Source organism: Tribolium castaneum, chromosome 8, assembly GCF_031307605.1.
Source record: "Tribolium castaneum strain GA2 chromosome 8, icTriCast1.1, whole genome shotgun sequence".
NCBI classification, from domain to species: Eukaryota; Metazoa; Arthropoda; class Insecta; order Coleoptera; family Tenebrionidae; genus Tribolium; species Tribolium castaneum.
In genome coordinates this window covers 13,498,167-13,521,497 of record NC_087401.1, presented here as the reverse complement: position 1 = coordinate 13,521,497, position 23,331 = coordinate 13,498,167, and the positions used below count along the sequence as shown (strand labels likewise).

The window sequence follows — 23,331 nt, the reverse complement described above, 5'->3', positions numbered from 1 at the left end:
TTTTGGGCAGCAAAACACCCTAAACTATCTCATTACATCTAAAACAAGATTTAAATAAGTTTACTTTTTTATTCTTATTTTACGAAATTTGTTCAATTATTTTCGAATGTGAACTGTTAGGCTGAAAAACTCCAGTACCATCACATTCTAAACAAATTTCAAGAAAAGTCTTCATTAAATACAAAAAAGAAGGCAAAATTTTATCAAAATTTAATTTTTATTCTTCTTCGAAAATGTTACATTTGAGAGTTCTTTCCTTTTTCATGTAGCTTAGAATGTGAATTTTTGGACAGTAAACCCCAGAGCCATCACATTCTAAACAACTTTTAATTATTTAATCAAATTTGAATTTGTTTTTTTCCTACTTTGTAATAAGCGCAAAAAATTCGAATCCGTTGACAAAATAAAATTTGATTAGCACTTACCATTGAGTGGATTTTGATCGAACGGAGGCGGACTCGTTGAATCAGTCTTGAGTTGTGCAAACGGGAGAATATTCGACGGAAAGATCCCCTGCAGGTACAAAAAAAAAAGAGTCTTCAAAGTTGTGTACTGTTATTAGCCGCAATTTGCTACCAGCAATTAGATTTACTAATGAATGCAAATTCGCGGTGTCAGAATCAAAAGAAAGGCCTCTAACAGTAAATCGCGTCAAACAATAGAGACGAAATGGCTTCTAAAACGCAGCACAAATAATGAAAAGGTTATAAAATTTGTGTGAAAATATGTAAAGTACACAGCAATTCTCATGGTTTAGATTTTCGACACAGTTGGAGAAATCGCCTGATCTTTTAATTCAAGTTAGAAAAAAACTCGGTGCGCAATTATTTACGTTTTAATTATGCCCAGGAAGAGTCAGATCTTGAAATAAAATCGTAACGATTCTCACAATTTTTCTCGTTATCAAAATTACCGTGAAAGGTAATTAAGGAACAATGAGCGCGATTTTTCGGCCCGAAACAACAAATTCAGGAAAATGGAAACGTAACGAGCTTTACTTCATTTTTTCGGTTCAAAATCTTCGAATTTTAAATGTTTTTTTAATTGTGCTGGTGTCACTTCCGGTTCGTAATTACGGAAATGCATTGTTTATCTGCGGAGACTTTGAGAGGAAGCGACAATTTAAAATTTTTAATTTTTAGTCGCACCTCAACACGAGCTAATTACCAATTAAGTTATTTTACATCAAAGTGGCTTGTGATTTTGGAATTTAATTTTCAAAACAAAAATAAAAAACAAACATTCACTTCATTTCATCCACTCTGAAGTTTCGTTAAAAATATTAACAAAATTTTCGAGAGTGAAGGCAGTGAAATGAACTCAAGATAAATTAATTAATTTCGAAAAAACCGCCAAAAATTAATTTACCCTTGAGGCTTGAGCACCCTTATTGTTCACGCCCACCTTCTCCTCGCTGTAATCTCCATTGGCGTAGGCATTTTTTGGTTTAACGCCTAAATTCAGTGGCGTTTTTTGTTGTTGCGTTGTGCTGCTGAAATTTTGAGGTATGTTCGGACTAGAATTGTGCGTTATAACGAGATTAGGAATGTTGGGGATGTTTGTTGAGGTATATTTGGCTGAATGATCCCCTGTTGATGACTTGGGGGACAGTGGCGTGCTTGGGGGCGTCGGGGGCTGGCTTGGGGGCTCCCCCACGTCCATTTTCACCGGGTTGAGGGTAAAATTCTCGAAGATTTTACCTGCAATAAATAATTTTTTTCTTAAAATATTTTTACATCTCAGAAACTTACAATCACAAAAAACAGCGTTAGCCATTAATTATAATTAATTATGTAATTATTATCAGAATTTTTCTACAATTCCTTAGAAAAGTTTGAAAATTCAGTCCTCGTTTGTCCATTTTTCACCTTTTTTGGATAAAATCTCTTCGAAATTTTACTTGGCATAGTGGTATTTTTTTACTTTTTGACTGAATTTTTTTATTTATTCTTCTTTTTTTGTAAAATATTTCAAAATACTTTATGTGGTGTCACTCGAGCTTAAATAACGAAAATAAAAAATATACAATTTTAAAAAATATGGGCCTAAATATACAATGTGTTCAAAAATGGTTGTTCATCAAGTAGACTATGGAAATGAAATTTTTTGAATTAGTTTTTTACTTACTTTTTTCCATTTTTTTGGGACAGTTCTTTCAAGTGTAGGGTTTGTCTTCGTTTGTATTTTATATTTCCGCCATTTTTGTTGTGTATTCTTTCGTTTTTATATTCGAAGCCTTTTTGCATTATTTTGACAGATATATGACGGCATTTACGATGTAAATTAAGCGGCACATTATATTCAAACTACATAGGTGACTTGATGAACAAGCATTTTTGAACAGTGTGTATAAAATGTACAGAGTCGGTAAAAAGTATGGGTACAGTTAAATATTATAAAAACTAATCATCAAAATCTATTGAAATTTGGTACATGATTAAAAGTATTTAAATTTGATCGGCTCAGATGTTTATCAAATCTTTGTCCTCATTTGTTCTGGGAATCCTAGGCTAACTTGATTTTTTTTAAATGGCAAGAAGTGTCAAATGACGTTTTTAAGAAAAGCATTTTTTTCTGAAGTCTGTTATGTAACACATGGATACCTTATTTTAATCAAAAAAATTAAAAATTATCGAAATAATAGAATTTTGAAAAATTTTGAAAATTTATCACTACCTTTAGCTCTTTACCGCCTGAACTTTGACCAAAAAAAAAGTTAACAGAATATTTGTTAAAACAACTCGTTTTACTGTTAAACCGTTCGGAAAAAATTTAGTTGTATTCCTACTTTTTGGCGACCCTGTATATTAAAATATGCCAAAAATCTGAATTACAGAACTGATTTTCAATTTTTTATTTAAATTTTTTGGGTTGGGATTGTTTGTAGGTAAAACACTATTTAAATTCAAGGGATTTTTACCTAGTTCAGGCAAAATCTTTCTAATTGTGTCTTAAAAACACCTTTAAATTCAAAAATAATATATTCCAGACGTGATTTTACAATTTTTTTGTTCTGAATACCATTTGAAATTTATTAATACGTATTACCAAACGAGTAAAAAACCATTCTAAATCCATGAAAAAAAAACCGATGTTTTTTTGACCTGTTTAGAGTGATTTAGCTTAGAAGGTATACAGGGTGAGTCTATTAAAAAATCTTTTTAGTGTAGAATTCGGCGTTTGTTATGAAACACTTTGACCCTCTACACTTTATCTTTATAATCAAATTTATTTAATTAACACTGAGTTGTAAAAAATACAGGGTTATTCTTTTGTAACCTATATTTGAAAATTTTCACTTCCAATGTAGCTAAGGCTTTGAAATTTGGGACTCAGGATAAACCGCACATTCTAAGTTCAACTAAATTATTTTCAAAGTGGCTGAACTTCCGGAAATACGAGAAATTGGCACAAACTTTGAATTATGCTATTTCAAATGAAATGATTCTAGTTTCTCTAAAAGAATCAGCCTGTATATATTTTTTTATTATTTTAATTATTTCCGCACAATTAGTAAAAATCTACTTTTAGCAGACTCATCCTGTACAATAAAATATACAGCGTGAATCTTTTAAGGTTCACCGTACATCGTCAATCGGCTGTCAATTGTCAATAGCAATAATGCATAGCTTGCTGTGTTTATAATAAGCTGAAATATGCCTGTTCATATATTAGATATTAGTGAGGGGTCAACAAACTTGGAGATCCTCTTCTTCGACAATTAAACTATCTACATGTTCATATGCCAATCAGAAATCGTGTAATGTAACCTAATAGACAGATGGGTGTTGTGATAGTCGATGATTGGACGATTGCTTTTTTCCAATCAGACGCACAATAGCTTTGTGGGAATCGTTTAGCGCAATTATGGTCGATTTTATATTAAAAAAAAAAAAATCCTCGTAAAATTGATGTAAATGTCTCGATCTGTTGTGAGGGGGCGCATATTTGTGGCCGTCTCGTGTTGAGCTCGTATCGATTAAAAATTAAAAAAAGTAGAAAACTCGTCGAGTGGAATAAGAATGCAAAGTCAAATCATTTATCATTGTGTGTGCTGGAAACAAATGAATTTTCCTCGGCCAGCTTTGATTATAAGTGGATAGTGGGACGGAGACGGCTGCCATCTGAAGGAGATACAAACAGAAGCCTTTCGGTAAAGAAATAAAAGAAAGACTCAGGGGGGCTCGAAATAGAATCGCTCTCTCGATGATTAATATACAAAACACAATACGGTCGCGCGGGGTTAAAAAACCGAAAAAATGTAAAAAAGCTCCAAAGTACGAGTGTGCGGTGGAAAAAGAACCGAAATTAATGAATAAATAAGCTATTTATTACCGGCCAACGAAAACGAATGCCCCGACCATTAATTACGAGTTACTGGAGGGCCAATCGGCGCCAAATTCGAATTTCCAGTCGTGCCAACCGAATTTTTCCGCCGCAGCGTACCCTCTATTATTAATATTAATGATTCGAATTGCAGAGTCAACATGAGATTTCAATAAGTAATGCCTGTAATAAGAGATGAAGAATTTATAAAACGCCGTATTGTGTTCGGTACAATATGAATACGAAATTACCTGTTTTCATATTTTTAATATCAAAACACAATTGAATGCTGGCTGTTATGTATGCACGTTCGCTTTTTTGCTTTTGCCTCCTTTTATATTTGATTTTCTTGATTTGTATTTGTACAGTCGCGAACAAAACCATGAATATTTAAACATCGTGGCGAAAAAAATGCAAAAATTCGATTAACGATGTAAATCGACGACTGGTGAATCGAATTTTCATAAATGAGTGATTCGTGAATTTTGATGTTTTGGCACATTTAGGAGATGATTTCGTAAACAACGGAACGGGGTCGTTAGCACCAAGCATTTACATAAAGGGAAAATCTAACGGAAAAATTTTACCTAAAATAGAATTCTTGCATCACACGGACAATTCAAAACAGAAAAAACCTTCGAATTGTTAAATTTTGTTTTGTATTTTTTTACTATTTAAGCAGGTATTGGGTCTTAAAAAGTGTTCCTCAAGAATGTCTAGACACTCAATCACCTAACCCTTCGGTTGCAAGATTTAGCCTCGATTTTAGATTTAAATAATTGATTCGGGACCATGCTAGAAATTTCCACAAAGTAGGTAAATTGTTCATAAATATCGGAATTTTAATGCGCATTCCATCGGTAATTATTTAAATCTGAATGATCCAGTTACGAGTTTTTTGTTCTCAATTTACCCCAGATTGAACCAAGATATGGGAAACCAAAAAAATTGCAATTTATTGAAGATTTTGAACAAATTTGCCAGTTCATGCAATTAATGAACGGTAAATCTCCAATTCGTTGAGTAAAATCATTGTTTTTCTTGCAGGTATTTTTATTAAATAAGAATAAACTTGTAGAAAATAAACCAAATTTGAACGGTTAACTGATGGTTCGCACTGAATTTGGTAAAAATTGCAAAAAATTGCCATTATATAAAATTGTTTAACGGTGAATTGTCATTTCCCGTTTGATTGTTTAGCAATAATTTTTTTAAATCGGTACTTTTATTTGTTTTTCGACAGATTACAGATTAAAATTTTGTGTTCAAACGTTTACAAGTTCAATTAACTAATAAAAAAATATATAAACAAATCTATTTAAGATAAACCAAATTTTCCAGTTCATCAAATTATTGAACGGTAAACTGATGGACTTATTAAACCAAACAGAGTTTAACGAAATAAAAAAATTAGAAAAAAGGCAACTTATTCAAAAAATTATTGAACGGTAAATTGTCAGCTCTTGTTTGCCTGTTCATTCGGTAAATATTTTGTTTTCTGACAAATGCAGATAACAACTAAAACAAAAATTTACCAGTTTATTAAAACGGTAAACTGTTGTAGATTACTGTCTAACAACTTATTGAGAATAGAGACAAAAAAGCACAAAGTTTTTGAACATCAAGTTATAAACAAATTATAGGTTTTCTTATTATTTTTTCCTATATTTTATTCTATATTAACCGAAAACAAAAAAACCGAAATTGTTAATTTATAAAAATTTTGTTAAAATATTGCTTCAATGTTTAATAGAATTGATTTGTGAAAAATCAACCGAATTTACCAGTTCATGAAAGTATTGAACGTTAAACTGATGGTTATTATTAAACCAAACTGAGTAAAATCCGATAACAAAAGCAACATATTAGTAAATGTAAAAAAAATTACAAAACTTGCTAGTTCATAAAAAGAGTACATTGTCACTGTTACTTATCTTTAAAATTTTATGTTTAATAAAAATAAAAAATAACAATATTTGTTAAAAAATTAGCACAAAATAAAACAAAATCTTGAGAAAGGTAAAATGGAGCGGAAACTTTTTTGTTTTTGTTCCATATATTCAATTTTTACATAAATTATGAACCAAATTTACCAGTTCACGGAATAAGCATTGAACGATAAACTATAGATAGTTAACATCATAAAAATGAATAAAGTTAGAGAATAAAAAGCTAGATAGTTATCACAAATTTGAAAAAAATTCCAGTTCATGAAATTGGTGAACGGTAAATTGTTGTCTTTACTTGTTCATTCTCTGACAAACCAAATTAAAAAATAAACTCAAACTAATCACTAACTATTTTATTAAAAAATTATCAGAGGCAAAGCAAATTTATAAGGTTTTGAACGGTAAGTTGCAAACAATGTGAACCAAAAAAATACAAGGTGAATCTGTAAATAGTATTTTTACTAATATTTCGTAGAAATCACACAGAACTGAGCATTTACTGTTTAAACATTATTTTAAAATCTCGATGTTTTGAGCAAACAATCCTTAATAAAATTGTTGCTATTTTCATTTTAATTTTAATTCTTACTTCTTGAATATTTTTTACGGTTTTTTGCACAATATTTAATGATTGCTTGTTCTAAAATGCCATAAATTATATTTTTGTTACGACCTAATATTAATAATTAATTAATTGATTTTGAACGAAATTTGCCAGTTCATGCGATTTCTGAACGAGCAAAAAAGGTTTTTGTTTTCTTGTATCTCTATTAAAAAAAACAAACTTATTTAAAATAAATCGAATTTACCAGTTCATGAAAGTACTGAACGGTAAATTCTCATTTCTTCTTTGATTGTTCTGCAATAAATGTTAATAAATCGCTAGTTTTATTAGTTTTTCGGCAGATCATGAAATTCTATGATTTCTAGAATTATTTAAAATAAACCGAATTTACCAGTTCACGGAAGTCTTGAACGGTAAACTAATCGTTGAAATTGAACAAAAAATTTGCGAAAAATTTCTCATCTTCGATCGTTTATCTCGAAATTGGGATTGTTCCCGGTCACACCTGCTGGATGCGTTTAAATATAGCCCTAGACATTTAATTTTAGTGAACGGCCTGTTGGATTTGAAGCGAGGAGAGGGTCGTGTAATAACTCTCACGGCATGTCTCTCAGTTCTGTTTTTTTTGTGTCCGCCTCCACAAATAATTTTTAATCAAAACGAGGCATAAAAGTCTCGATATTCGTAACCTTGGTGTAAAAAATTGCTATTCACCGAAAATTACATCTTACGCACGTCATTATGCGAACCACTCCTAAGATTACCGTTAAAAAACACAGAAATGTAACAAAATTATCTCGTTTTGTGGGCAATTTTCGATCTACGTCATCGGCGCGCGAAAAAAGCGAGGTAATTATACATTATAATATAATTTTTGGAACCGTTACGGACCAGCTTTAGGCTACTCGACTAATTCCTAGCGTTATAATTTATCGAGCAAATTACACGAAATTAAAGAAAAGGTTTGTCTTTGTGATGTAAATCACAATTCGATCTAAAAGTCTAGTTAGCCGCGGCCAGAAACCCGATTTTCAACTGTTCCACCGCCGACTCGACCGTACCTTTGGTTGGTATTATTAAAGAACACATTTTCAATTTATCATAAATGAGATGCTATCTGTTTCGCTGGTTGGACAAGGACAGACGGTTTGTGACCCCAATGGAGCAGACAGAGACAGCCGATGCCATATTCGTATGAATAATTAGACATTTGAATATCGAATGACGTAGATGAAATGGAATTTTTACCTAGTCACCAAAGATATTAACTTTTGGCAATCCAATAACAATTGAATCGAATTTACAAGAAATTACAAGAAGGCAACACATCATGTGCTGCAGCTGTGCACACATGACCGTTTATTATCATTTTTTTTTCGGCTTCATCTAGTCATATTTTTACTGTAAATATTGTTTTATTGCCGGGAGATGTTTTTATTGCCTTCACAGGTTTCACGGTGACACGACCGACAAATTTCAATTAGGAATCATCCATCGATTTCATAAATTTAAATTGAAATTGACAATAGAAAGGAAGAAAGTTGGACGATTGGGACGATAAGAACACCAGCCTTGAAGGAGTGGTTTGTTCCATTTGGAAAAAAAATGACAATGATCGGTCGCGTTTCCAAATATTGCTTTTTGGTGAATGAATATTTTCGGCCACTTCCTGGCATTGTTCCTTTCGGGTTTTTTTATTCATTTTACTATTTTTATTCACTATTCAACGCCTTGTATTTTAATAAACGGAGGATTAAACAGTGGTTTTCAAGACACAATAAGCAACTAGCGAATTAATAGAAAAATTATAAATGCTTGGTGCTGTTTAATTAACAAATAATTTGGTAATTCCAATAAAACTGTACAATTACTTTTTTAATTGGAATTCTACAGTTTCTAATACAGCGTGTATAATACAGATCGTGAGTTTTTAATTTACAAAATGTGCTTCAAATTCGAAAAAATAAAAAATAATTATTTTGCTAAAAAATTTTTTTCTCTGAAAAACGAAAGTAGATCATAAAAACGTTACAAATTTGACGTCAACTTTTCTGGAGCTTTCAAATTTGTCTTCATTTTTGTTCTACAATTAGTAGCTTTGGAAACATTGGACGAAATATGATCGATTTTAATTTTTTCAACCTAAATAAAAATTGACTTAAAGCGATCCATAGCCCTCTTTACCAGTTAATTGGGTGTTTCTGAGCAAAATTTTGTGGTAATTGAGGCAAAATTGCGTAAATATGCCGAAAAAAACCAACTTGGAATAATTTTTACTTACCAACCTACCATTAAAAAATTCATCGAGATCACAATAACTGAAAATTTATGTCAAAAATATACCTATTTAACGTAGAATATTCTAAGGATTCCAAATATGTCTCTATTTTTGTTCTACAAGTCGTAGTTTTGAAAATATTAGAGGAGATTTGAGCGATTTTTATTTTTCCAAGATAACACCAAACATATACAATAATGAAAAAATAATAAAAACTCGAAATTGATCTAAAACGATCTATAGCCTCTTTTACCTATTAATTACCTATTTCTGGGCAAAATTCTGTAACAATCGAATTAAAATTGTGCAAATAATAAAAAAAAATAACCTTGGTAAAAATTTTACTTGTGAACCTACCATTAAAAAAATCATCAAGATCAGAATAACCGAAAATTTATGTCAAAAATATACCAATTTAACGTAGAATATTCTAAGGATTCCAAATATGTCTCTATTTTTGTTCTACAAGTCGTAGTTTTGAAAATATTAGAGGAGATTTGAGCGATTTTAATTTTTCCAAAATAACACCAAACATATAAAATAATGAAAAAATAATAAAAACTCGAAATTGATCTAAAACGATCTATAGCCTCTTTTACCTATTAATTACCTATTTCTGGGCAAAATTCTGTAACAATCGAATTAAAATTGTGCAAATAATAAAAAAAAACAACCTTGGTAAAAATTTTACTTGTGAACCTACCATTAAAAAAATCATCAAGATCAGAATAACCGAAAATTTATGTCAAAAATATACCAATTTAACGTAGAATATTCTAAGGATTCCAAATATGTTTCTATTTTTGTTCTATAATTCGTAATTTTGGAGATATTAGACAAAAAATGGTCGATTTTAATTTTTACAATATAATACCAAAAATAAAAAATAATAGAAAAAAATATAAACTAGAAATTGATTTAAAACGACCTATAGCGCTTTTTACCTATTAATTACCTATTTCTGAGCAAAATTTTGAGACAATCGAACTAAAATTGTGCAAATAATAATAAAAAAACAACTTTGTCAGAATGTTTTCTTATGAACCTACCAATCAAAAAAATCATCAAGATCATAATAAGCGACAATTAGTGTCAAAAGGACACCTATTTGACGTAAAATTTTCCGAGGATTACAAATCTGTCTCTATCTTTGTTCTACATTTCGTAGTTTTGGAGATATTGACAAAAAATGGTCGATTTTAATTTTTTCATAATAACACCAAAAATATAAAATAATACAAAAATTAAAAAAGCTAGAAATTGATCTAAAACGGCCTATAGCCCTTTTTACCTGTTAATTACTTATTTCTGAGCAAAATTCTGTGACAATCGAATTAAAATTGTGCAAATCGTAATAAAAAAACAACGTTGGCGGAATGTTTACTTATGAACCTACAAATCAAAAAATCGTCAAGATCATAATAATCGACAATTAACGTCAGAACTACGCCTTTTTGGAGTAAAACTATGAAAATACCAAATCTGTCTCTACTTTTGTTCTACAATACGTAGTTTTGGATATTTTTGACAAAAAATGGTTGATTTTAATTTTTTACAACGTGACACCAAAAATAAAATATATATAAAAAAGTCAAAAAAATTAAATTAATATAAAATGACCTGTAGCCATTTTTACCCATTAATTACCTATTTCTGGGCAAAATTCTGTGGCAATGGAATTAAAATCATACAAATAATCGAAAAAAAAACAACACTGGTAAAATTAAAAAAAAATTAAGATCACAGCAATCGAAAATTTATTAAAAGTATTCCTACTAGACGGAATATTGTAAAGAATTCCAAATCTTTCATAATTTTCGTTCCACGATTCGTAGTTTTGCAAATATTGGATAAAAATGTACAGCGTGTTCTAAATTATGTATCATTTATTGAAAACATATTTATTAACTCTCTAAAGAACAGAAGACCTTATTTAAGGAAAACATACAGATTGTGTTAATTTGTTGTAAAAAAAACGCCACTCGGGCCCTAAAATGTGTTACTTTGGTCCCTTTTTTGCCCTTTTGGTTGTTGTTGAAGTGATAAAAGTCGTTTAATTATGTTGAGATAAAAGCTAAATGCCTTAAAAATTCCTATTGTCATAATTTTGATGAATCAGACTTTAAACTGGATTAGAATTCCGTGTCTACCTGTCCTGTGGTAATTTTTCCGCCGAAAATAATTTACCTGTTGCGGGAATTGAGTCTCGCATCACTTGTATAAATTTATTTGTCAATTCAAACGTCGTCTCGTCTAATAAATGAAGCGATTAACCGTATTTTATGTCGGCGTAAAAAAATCGACGAACTTGTTTGCCTGTTCAAACAGCCTCTTACCTCATAATTAATTTGAAATTCATAGCGAAAACATGTGTATATCTATTATACATAATCGGCAAATTGCGTATTATGCAATTGATCGTTTACCGTTTCCAACCCATCAAAAACATTTCATTGCGGAAACTTCCAGCGTCCAGGAATGTGGTCAATTATTCAGCGTTGTCCAATTATAAATTTTTGGGCATTTTCACCTAACTGTACCAAATCTGAATACGATTAAGCCGAAACCCTCAGGCACTTAAAAAATCGCCGTTTTTTTCTTCGCCACCCTTCGAGTGTGGCGTCTTAAACAGGGGGAAAAAATTTCACACACTCGCTTCATATCGGTTTCGGCTTAACTCCCTCCAATGCAAGGACAATAAAAGGATGACAAAGCCGTCCAGATACCCATTTTTTACCCTTAAACGTTGAAAAATTGCACAATTTACCAAGGATAATGCGTTTAACCCCAAATTTTCTCATGCTCTTTAACGGGAGGTAACAACATCATTTACTAATCCCGGTATCATCTTTCAACCCTTGAGGGGTCTCGTCCCTTGCAAAAAAAAAACGGTGCAAGGGTCGGTATTTGGGTGATTTCGCTTAATATGTGGTAAATGGTCGTGGGTCGACGATTTTTACGTGGAACCCGGTTTGTGCGAAGGCTAATAAAGTCCAAGCTGTATTGTGTAAGAATAATATAAAGTGCTGTATTGAAACATTAGATCATGGTAATATGTTTCAGTCTCGTGGTAGCGCTGGTTGCGATTTATAGAAAACCTCGACGGAACGATAAATCACAACGACCGAATGAAATATTTGAATTGTTTCGTTGTGTTATTGTTAATTTATCGGTAATTGTCGAGGGTGGGGTCCGATCGAGTGTGCACTGCTTTTAACTCGCGCGAAAAATAGAAAAAAAATAAATTGAGAACTTGAAGCTAAACAAACGCTTTGGGTGTTTCAAAATTTCTCTACTTCTGTTATTTATTTATTTATAAATTATTATGTGTAATTAACATTCTCTTCATTCTTCTCAAAACTATGGACTAAACGCCCGTTATACAGGGTGGTCCATCTAAACCCCACATTAGAAGTATTGGTAGTTCTAGTAACAATAGCCATCTGAAAATTTCTATACAACCATATTTCCGGTTATGCTGAAAGTCGCTATCAACTTTCTTATTTTAAATGGAAAACTATATTTTTTAATGTGTTTTTGGATTAGTAGAGTTATTTTAAAGTAGTTTTCATGAGCTTTCCCTATCCCAAAATTTATCCGTTTACGAAATATTTAGGGTTTTTAATTTTTTTTTTTTGGATTTGCATCTTCTAGTTCAAAAATCGATAACCTTGCCATTTATAAAAATTTGGAAATATTTTTTAGCTCATTTGAAAGAGGAAGCCTAGATATTTCCTTTGGTGTTTTCAAACTTCTAAAAAAATAACACACCCCAAATGTTTAAAGTTAAGTTTTCAGAACTTTAAGCACCCATAACTCAATTTTGTCAAATGAAATGCCACAAGTTTTATTTCATTAAATCGTAGAGAATTTAATTCTGCATCGATCTGTATTAGCATTCCCTATACTTATGATTAATAGTTTTCAAGTTACGATAACTTTTTGTTGAGATTGAAAAATTCATTAGCCATAGGCTTTTTCTCATAGGTTGCCATGGAAACGGAGAAAAAATGTGAGAAATTAAAGTTTTTTAAACCAATATTTAATGAATTTATTTTGTTTTTACAGAACGGACAACACAGTTTTGAACAGAGTTTGTCGTTTGTTTAATTAGAAATGTTTTTATGACAAACTATGCAAAAATAGCTGTGGTTAGTAAGAAAATTTCTACAATGTCAAAAAAACCAACATAACTTGAAAATTATCACAGATAGGTATAGGGAATGCTAATACAGATCGATGCAGAAAAAAATTCTCCTTCATCTAGTAAAATAAAAATTGGGACATCCCATTTGAAAAAATTAAGTTATGGGTACTTGAAGTTGTCCAAACTTAACCTTAAAATTTTTGGGTTTATTAACTTCTTTTCCAATTTTGAATACACTGGAGAACAGATATAGGCTTTCTCTTTTAATTCTCCAAATATGATTTCGAAATCTCTAAAACTAAGAGAGTTACCGATTTTTTAAGTGACAGGTGCAAATCCAAAAATTTTCAAAAAATCGTAAATATCTCTAAAACGGTTAAACTTAGGTATAGGGAAAGCTGATAAAAACGGCCTTAAATTAACTCAACTAATCCAAAAATGCAGTGAAAAATATAGTTTCCCATTTAAAATAAGAAAATTGATAGCGACTTCCGGTATAACCGGAAGTGCCACCATCTTGAAAATATTTTCATTTAGCAGAACTCAATGGACTATGTCTGAGTACCAACTTTCAAATAAATATTTTTATTAGAACTTTCAATACTTCTAATGTAGAAGACATGTCCCGTCCGTTATTGCAAACACAACCAAGACCAAGAATTTTTAATTTCCACTATCTTTAATAATAATTAAAGTCTGTCAGAATAAATATTTTACAGTTATTTTCATTCACAATATTTTTTGTCCCGTCCGTCATGTGAAAACAAAATCTCATTTTGTTCTTTGGTTTCGTGGTTCCACCTTTTAATTAAAAAATTAGTGCCTTTTAAATTAACATAATTTTATAACGATCGTTCAACGACACAAAAGTGAGGTCTTTTTGTGTCATTTCTATTGATACTGTTCATAAAAGCTGAAAATAAAATCTAAAAATTTGTGCAGTGTCCCGTCCGTTAAAAAGAAATGTACAATAACATCTCCTGTTTTTAATTTTTTGATTTCAACTTAAAACCTGAAACGTTTGAGAAGACAATGGTGAATTTTATTGTGTGTACAATAGAAAATCTTATTTCATCCTCCATTATTTCGTTGAATTATTGAGTTATTTTGTTTGACAATTATAAACGTAAAAAAATTCAAAAAAAATCAGAAAAACAACAATGGTTGTTCATTTTTCTAAACAGTAAAATTCCATTTTATCATGACGTAACCAGTGAATAAAATACGATTTTATCCTCAAGAGTGCAAACACCAACCTGAAACACCCGGTATTTTATCGTTTTGCGTTTTTCTGAGAAAGATTTTTGTTACAGCACATGTAATACATTGAAGGAAAATTTCGTGAAGCGGTAACAAAAACCATAATCACGTTTTTTATTGTTATAGAATGTGGCATCTGAATCATCAATCTTTATTTAAATGTTGTTTGGTTTCATAGTTGCGTAATATTGGATTTCTAATAAAGATTTTTATTGAAACTGGAGCCGTGTTGGTTCATTGATTGACCGACCTCTTCATCCCTTTGTTGGGAAAGGGTCGAAAAGGGTCGTAATCGTGCTCTCAAGTTTAGTGAAAAATAAGGGAAATTAGTTCCGTTCGATTAACCCTAACGGAAGCTCGCCCATCGAAAATCACTCGGCTTCAGCTCTGGAAATTCCGGCATCCACTCCATGTGTTTGCATGTCATTCGATATTTCTCCATCTGGTTCAATTCAATTAACAATGACGGATTTCTGACTTACATAATTTCTATTTTTTTGTACGTTTTACAGTTAGTTTTGCGTTTGTTTAACTGTGTTTAGCCAGAAATTTGGCACGTTTGAAGTGGCAATTGACGTTTTCCGGTAGCCGTGATTGCCTCTAATTTGAATAATTTCGAGAGAAAAGAGCAAATAAAGCGGACGGCGTGTAATAAAATCAACACATGTGTGAAGATAGTGAGTGTCTGTATTTTAATTCATTTTATGTTTTTCAGCTATGACCGAGCACATTGTGGATAATATTTCTCATATTCGAGGCTAAAGTAAACAACTTATTAACGCTACGAAGCAATTTAATGGGCGTTACTTTGACGTTAAGTCTGTTTTCCATCAAAAAACCACTTGAAGCGTCTCCACGACGATAAACACCACTTGAGGAAAAAATACGTAGTACGAACACAGACATGAGTTTAGAAAGTTTTTAGGAATTATTCCAATATCATAATTAATTTCAAGTTCGTTCACATCTCTCTTCGCCGAGAGGAAGTGAAAAAATAACACCGATTCGGGCAAATTCTTTGTCGCTTCCAGCATCAGAATCCGGTTGATGGGACTCCCGTTTGTTTAAATTGTTGATTGACGCTTTTTTTACGTTCACGAGCTGAGTTTTGAACTGGCAATTTAGGTAATCACCACACAGAACCCGGAAAATCGACCACATTTCTAGATTTTTCAGCACATATTTTGCCCAAGGCAGTGCCAGCTGTTGGTTATTTCAAAATAAATTCAAAGTTATTCTACTTTTTCATTAAAAAATCATAACCCGAAAACTAACAGTGCTAGAGCAAAGCGGTTTGTTTACAAAATTATTGTACTATTTTTTGCAATTAATTTTTTGAAATTTTTGGCAAAAATCAAAAAAACTATTTTGTTAAAACTCGCTTTAAGACAGTTTTATGCACGTTTATATGTCTTTAATTTTTTAAGTTAATAAGATTTTTTAAATTTTTTCGAAATTTTGGTCGATTTTCGGAACCCAGAGCATTTAAAATGAACAAACTTTTTTTAAATATTGCCAATTCATTACCAGTAATTATTGCCAGTTCAAATGGCAACCATTGTTTAGTAATTTTGTTGGTAACTCAACATTTGCTAAATTTTAATTCATAGCCAGTGTATTACAGTTTTTTAGTTCAAATTAATTAAAAAAAAAATTGCCAGTTTACTAGTTCAAATTTGCCAGTTTATTAGTATGAAATTTTAACATAATTTGTCAATTAATAATCGATATTTTTCTAGTTTATCAAAGTTTATAAACTTATTTTAACACAAATTGCCAGTTCATAATCGGACAATCAGCGGTTTATTTATTAATTATTAGTTCAAATTAATTCAACGCCAGTTCATGATCAGCAATTTGTCAGTCTATCAAAGTTTTTACGGTTTTTGAGCACAGCTTGCCAATTCAAAAGTAATTTAAAATGGGCTTTTTTATTTTTTCATGTTTACTACCAGTTCACAAACTCATTTTTCGAACAGTAGCAATTACTTAACTAACTTGTTGATCTAATATTTCGACCTTGGTAATTCATAACTTAGTTTTTCAGCAAGACTTGCCAGTTCAAATGTCGAAACTTTAATTCATAATCAAAAATTACCAAGTTTATCTTAATTTATTAATTTAAATTATGACGGTCTTTGAACGCAATTTGACGGCCCCAATGATTATAAATATCGGCTACAGTTTATCATTTAAAAAAATCTAGTGTTTTTCAAGACAAGTCATTCGGTAAACATTTTTAAAGTAGCAGTTATTGCCATTTCAAACGGTAAACATTTTTTGAACGAGTTTTTTGATACAATGTTTCGATCTTTCAGGTTCATAACTTAATTTTTCCTCAAAATTTGTCAGTTCAAACATCAAAAATTGTATTTCATAAACGAAAATTTGCCAGTTCAACAAAATTTGATAGTTAATTACGACTTTTGAACGTAACAATTTGCCAGTTCAAATGATAATAAAAATGGTCTGTTCTTTATCTATTCAGAAAAACCGTAACCTTTTTAAAATATTGCCAGTTCATACCATCAATTATTGCCAGTTCAAACGGTAACCATTGTTTAATAAGTTCTTTGGTCTATCAATATTTGCTTAATTTTAATTCATAGCCATTTTATTACTGTCTGTTAGTTCAAATTAATTCAAAAAAATCTGCCAGTTCATAATCGACAATTTGACAGTCTACTAGTTCAAATAACGAATTTTTAACATATTTTGTCAATTAATTATCAAGGATTTTCCACTTTCACTAAATTTTTAAGTTGAAATTATTATTTCAATACAATTTGCCAGTTCATAATCGAGCAATTGGTAGTTTATTATGCAAAATTGTGCGTTTTTAACACAATTTGACAATTAATATTCGAGAGTTTCGCAGTTTACTAATGTTTGGTAGTTAATCAAAATTTTTGAATATAATAATTTGCCAGTTCAAATGGTAATAAAAATTACCTGTTCTTTATCATTTTAATAAACTGTGCCTAGTGTTTATCAGTTGGTAAGCTTTTAAAAAAAATTGCCAATACACTACCAGTTATTATTGCCAGTTCAAACAGCAAACAATGTTTGCTAAATTTTAATTCATAACCAGGTTTGTTAAAGTTTGTTAGTTCAAATTAATTTAAAAAATTGCCACTCATAAAAGAGAATTTGCCAGTTTATTAGTTCAAATTACGCATTTTTAACATAATTTGTCAATAAAACCAAGGATTTTTACAATTTGCCAGTTCATAATCGGGCAATAATTGCCAGTTTACAAAGTTCATTAGTTCAAATAACAGGTTTTGAACTCAATTTGCCATTTAATAATCAAGAATTTGCCAATTTATTAAAGTTTGATGGTTAATTCAGACTTTTGAACGTAATAAGTTGCCAGTTCAAATGGTAATGAAAATGACCTGTTCTTTATCAATTCAGAAAAACTGTAGTGTTTGCCAGTTCATAATCGAGCAATTGGCAGTTTATTAGTTCAAATTTTGGGTTCTGAGCACAATTTGTCCATTAATAAATGGGAATTTGTCAGTTCATAATTTTTTTGAACGAAATTTGCCGTCTAAACGGTAACAAAAAGCACTTACCGGTGCTGAAGGCCGCGATGGGCAACTGCCTCGATATACTCTCTGCCACTTCGGACGTCAGTCCATAAATCCCCAACAACTCCCTCATCGTATTCATCGCGTACTCCCTCATGTCACTAATCTGTCCCTGATGCTGTCCTCCGGCTTCCGAAACGTGTGGCTTGGCCAACGTATGAATGGAAAAACTCGACGGAATCTTATTACTTTCCGTCTCGTCTTCATTGTACTCATCTGTATCACTATTCGAATTTTCGCTATCGTTCGTTTTGCTCAAGTCCATTGGTGAGTACTTTGCGTCCACCAGGACTCGTCTCGTCGCCAACGTCTTCCTCCGTCTCACATTGTTGTTAATGTTGTCGTTGGCGGCGTATTCACCCAAATTTAAAGCACTTTCCGTCTCCGGATACGAAACGTTCGAACATCTCGGTTTGAAGTTCTTTCTTTTGTTGCGTTTGGGTTGATCGGAAGGTTTGGGTGAGCTGGTGGCGTAAGTTTCCGGTTCCGAGTCGCTCGAATTCGCTGTGGAATTGCTGAAGACTTGGCTGGTGTGGTACCGGTCGTACGTGTCGTTCTCGGCGGTCATTTTGGCCGCCACTTGGTCTGAAAGCAAAAAAAATTGTGTAAAAACTAAAACTACAAAAAAATTAAATATTCGAATTTATACGGAAAACTTTTTACATAACTTGCAAATTATTACGAATTCTAAGAAAAAAGTACAAATATTTTAAGGAAATACGAAGTAGGTGTTTCAGTTTTATTAAAAGTAAAAGGTCAAGAAAAATATTCTTTTATTTAAAAAGTCTAGTTTAGAGAGTCTAGAGAATAGTAAATATTAGAAATTGTAACAAAAGAGGACAAAGAAGCAGAAAAAAAATTAAAAAATATAGCCAAAGATCCTAAATCTTTAAAAAAAGTATAAAATAAAAATACTTAGGTACTAACAATATAGCAATTTTTGCGTTAGACGAAAAACCTCTAACATTAGTTAAGATAAAAAAGGCAATAAAAACAAATAAAAATAAAAAACCATATGTATTTTTATTGAAAAGGGAACTAAAAAACAAAAAATCTAGCCAAAAATCCTATAGCTCTTAAAAAAAAGTTAAAATTTTTTTTTCAAGAAGTTGTAAGAAAAGAGAATAAAAAAAGCAGAAAAAAAATGCAGCCAAAAAACCCACAAAACTTTTATTAAAAATCGTAAACAAAGATATTTAAAAACTGCCTACTTCGAAATACCGCTTAATGTTCTCTTTACTTAAATACTTAAAATATGTCGCGATTTTTTTTCAAAACTTACGCACTATTAAAAACTGTAAGAATAGAGAACTATAAAGTAGAAAATGTAGCAAAAAATCCTAAAACTTAAAAAAAAGTAAAAAAATTAATGTTTTACAATTCCCAAATTATGAAAATGCAACAATATAATTTAACGTAAAAAGGGCAACAAAAATATAAGAAAATAATGTTCGAACTGTATTGACTTTTCCGTTTAAACAGAATATAGCGAGAAGTTTTTTTGGTAGTTGAAAATTAGAGAAGTTTGAAAGAAAAAAGAATAAAGAAGTAGAACAAAATTTAAAAAAATGTATAAGGAAAAAATATAAAAATATAGCAATTTTTAGCGATAGATCGAGGAAATCCTGAAAACTTATTTCATTTATATATTTATATAAATTTATATTTATAATAAATTATTTAAAAAAGTTCCAACCGCAATCATTATTACACAGAAATATTGAAAATAAAAAATTGTAACAAAACAGGATTAAAAATCAGAAAAAAAATTAAAAAAATAATAGTCAAAAAACATTGCAGTTTTTCAACATTAGATCATGGATATGTTCACTTTCATTAAAATTAAAAAAAAAACAAAAACATTTAGATTGAACTGTTTTTTTCCTCTACTTCATCAGTCTAGAGAAGACTTTTTTCGGTAGGTACTATAAAATTATTAAAAATATCGAGAAACGAGAAAAATATCAGAAAGAAAACGAAAAAAATGTAAAAAACTCCCAGAACTCTTAAAAACTAATATTTTTTTTATAACTTTTGAAGGTTAGATCTGGGAATGCTTTAATTTATTAAAAAACTACCTATTTCGAATTGTTATCATTGTTCTCTTTACTTAAATACATAAAATCTATCGCGAATTTTTTTCAAAACTTAAGAATTATTAAAGATTGTAAGAAAAGGGAACCATAAAGTAGAAAATGTAGCCAAAAATCCTAAAACTTTTAAAGAAAGTAAAAAAATAGATGTTTTACAATTCCCAAATTATAAAAATGCCACAATATAATTTAACGTAAAAAGGGCAACAAAAACATCAAAAAAATGTTCGAACTGTTTCACTTTTCCATTTAAATAGAGTATAGCGAGAGTTTTTTTTGGAAGTTGAAAATTAGAGAGGTTTGGAAGAAAAGAGAATAAAAAAGTAGAACAAAATTTAAAAAAATGTATCCAAAAATCCTGAAATTTTTCGTAAAAGCTAATAAAAATAAGGAAAAAATATAAAAATATAGCAATTTTTAGCGGTAGATCGTGGAATCTTAAAAGACAATAAATTATTAAAAAAAAGTTACAACCGCAATAATTATTACACAGGTATTCTTTTATTTAAACAGAGATATTATAAAAATATAAAATCACAAAACAGGATTAAAAAAAAAAAAAAGTATAGTCAAAAAACATTGTAGTTTTTCAACGTTAGATCATGGATATGCTCACTTTTATAAAAAGTAAAAAAAAACAAAAATATTCATATTGAACTCTGTTGTTCTTTTTCCTCTATTTCATCAGTCTAGAGAAAAATTATTAAAATTATATTATTATTAAAAGTAGTGGGAAATGAGAATAAAATATCAGAAAGAAAACGAAAAAAAGTAAAAAAACTCTTATTTTTTTATAACTGTTCAATATTAGATCTGGGAATACTTTGATTTATTAAAAAAACTACCTATTTCGAATTGTTATCTTATCATTGTTCTAATTACTTAAATACCTAAAATCCTATAAATATTTTTTCAAAAAACTTACGGATCACTAAAAATTGTAATAAATGAGAATAAAAACATAAAAAAATGATAACAAAATAAATAAATAACATAAAAATGATGGGATACGCGCTACTGAAAGCTATTAAAATTCAAGCTTCGCTAGAAACCAGTCGCACCAGTTAATTAATTAAATTAAGTAATTAAAATGAGCTTAAATTTTAAGACGATGAGTGCGTGAAGAGGGCTTTATTATTAAATGCTGATTAATTGAGATAATGAGAAACGTGTGAAAATGGGTGATTTAATTAAAGCAAATTGTAAAAAAATTATTTTGTGCGACAATAAACCACTTTTCTAGTTGTTTTGCATATTTCGAACGACCTCCTTGCATAATAATCGGTCCGAAAGCGAAACATTAGCTTTTGGTTGAAAAATGTATTTTTGTAAAGCTCTGACAAGTTAATTAACAATAAATCATTCGGTTTTAAAATGGAATACTGATACAAGGTAATTAGGAGTCGGGAAAAAAGTGTGATAAATAACAGAAATAAGTGAAGCAATCTTGAATACAAAGCAAACTTTCGAAAATCGCCTTTTGTGTGCAAAGGTGAGAGAGGATGATCCTGTTGCTGAATTAATTACATTCCGCGAAGAAATTCGAAAAAATGGCATGAATCACTCTTGTATTTAAAATTCAAGCAATCGTTGTGGAGTGAAAAAGCTGGTATTAAATAACATTTGGTTAACGTCTTGTAGATAAATAATGTTAAAAGTATGTGCAAACACGAAGAAGAGAGTCTGCGGCCGGTTTCATCGCCCAATTTGTTTTTTGGCCGCTGTCAAAAATTCACGTTGGTCTGGCGTAAGTTTTTACCCAAATATTTCTCTAAATGAATACGAGAGAACGTGACGGTTTTACGAAATCCGGTAAAAAGTCGAAGGAATCCGTCCGCCGCCGCTACTCACAATTAAAATTTTCGCTTCTCGGAATCGGGAGGACGCAGACTTTTTTTTACAAACATTTCCCATATGGACGACGGCGTGCTTTCGCCGCAATTGTTTCGAATTTTTAATGCAAAGGGGACGGAGATTATATTGTGCACAGAATGAACGCAACTGCTCCGATTCCGGTTTTGTACATCACGTGTCTAGACTCAAATCCGTTTATTCAAAGCTCTTTTTTACACAAAATCATCTTCTTGATTTGTATGACAATAGATTTTAATTCGGTTCGGGGGTTTTTCCATCATGACGCATTATTTCTTGTTCTTTTTTATTCCTTTTTGTTTTCCAATGGTTTTTCTTATATGATAAAAATGATTAAAGGCTTTATTCTATAGCAAATTTTTCCAGAATAACTGATTTGCGTTAGTTTTTCATATTTTTGAAATCCTCTTCATTTTCATCTATTTAGTCTCATTATTTCTTCTTTTCCTTCTCTCACGTTTTTGTTATTATGTTGTGTTACTCAATATTTTTTAATAAAATAGAATTAAATAACTTTGAATAACCTGAATAACATTCAGGCAATATGTTCTGTTTAAATACTAAAAAAAAAACTGTTTTCCTATGGTATACCGTTAAAAGTTCACTATTTGTTTTTTACAAAACTTTTCGCTAGGTTTTTTTTCTTTTTTTCCTCATCTTTTGTCAACATTTCGAGAGTTTCAACATTTGCAACTCTTGAGAAAAGAAAACGCTCATTTCCAGCTTTATATATATTTCTTTTCTTTTTTTTTGCTATATGAAATATTCTTCTCCTTTCTTCTCTTCATTCTCTCAAGTTTTTGTTATTTTTGATGTTTCTCATCTCCTAACATTTCTCCTCGAGAACTATTTTTTTATACCTTTGTTGCTTTTTTATTTTAAATAAAATTGAAGTGTTCACTGTTTTTTATAAATACCCTTTTTTTTGTTCTTCTTTGTTTTTCACAAAATTTTTCGCTAGATTTTTTTTCATTTTTCCTCATCTTTTGTCAACATTTCGAGAGTTTCAACATTTGCAACTCTTGAGAAAAGAAAACGCTCATTTCCAGCTTTATATATATTTCTTTTCTTTTTTTTTGCTATATGAAATATTCTTCTCCTTTCTTCTCTTCATTCTCTCAAGTTTTTGTTATTTTTGATGTTTCTCATCTCCTAACATTTCTCCTCGAGAACTATTTTTTTATACCTTTGTTGCTTTTTTATTTTAAATAAAATTGAAGTGTTCACTGTTTTTTATAAATACCCTTT

At 30.4% G+C, this 23,331-nt stretch overlaps 2 protein-coding genes across 8 annotated transcripts in view; one reads left to right on the top strand and one right to left on the bottom strand.

Moving 5' to 3' along the window:
- LOC103313412 (uncharacterized) overlaps window positions 1-23,331 on the top strand; it is a 158,490-nt gene that overhangs the window by 17,992 nt on the left and 117,167 nt on the right. The gene's annotated exons all lie outside the window — the stretch shown is intronic.
- Window positions 1-23,331, bottom strand: part of LOC661767 (zinc finger protein castor homolog 1) — a 107,096-nt gene that overhangs the window by 19,684 nt on the left and 64,081 nt on the right. For 6 of the 7 annotated variants that reach the window (XM_064358604.1, XM_064358608.1, XM_064358603.1 and 3 more), the window contains exons 3-5: window positions 18,104-18,703; window positions 1,369-1,700; window positions 426-513 (exon numbers count right to left, since the gene is read on the bottom strand). In XM_064358604.1, coding sequence (XP_064214674.1) covers window positions 426-513; window positions 1,369-1,700; window positions 18,104-18,703 — 1,020 coding nt within the window. The remainder of the gene's footprint in view (window positions 1-425; window positions 514-1,368; window positions 1,701-18,103; window positions 18,704-23,331) is intronic. The other variant, XM_064358607.1, reaches the window with a different exon arrangement.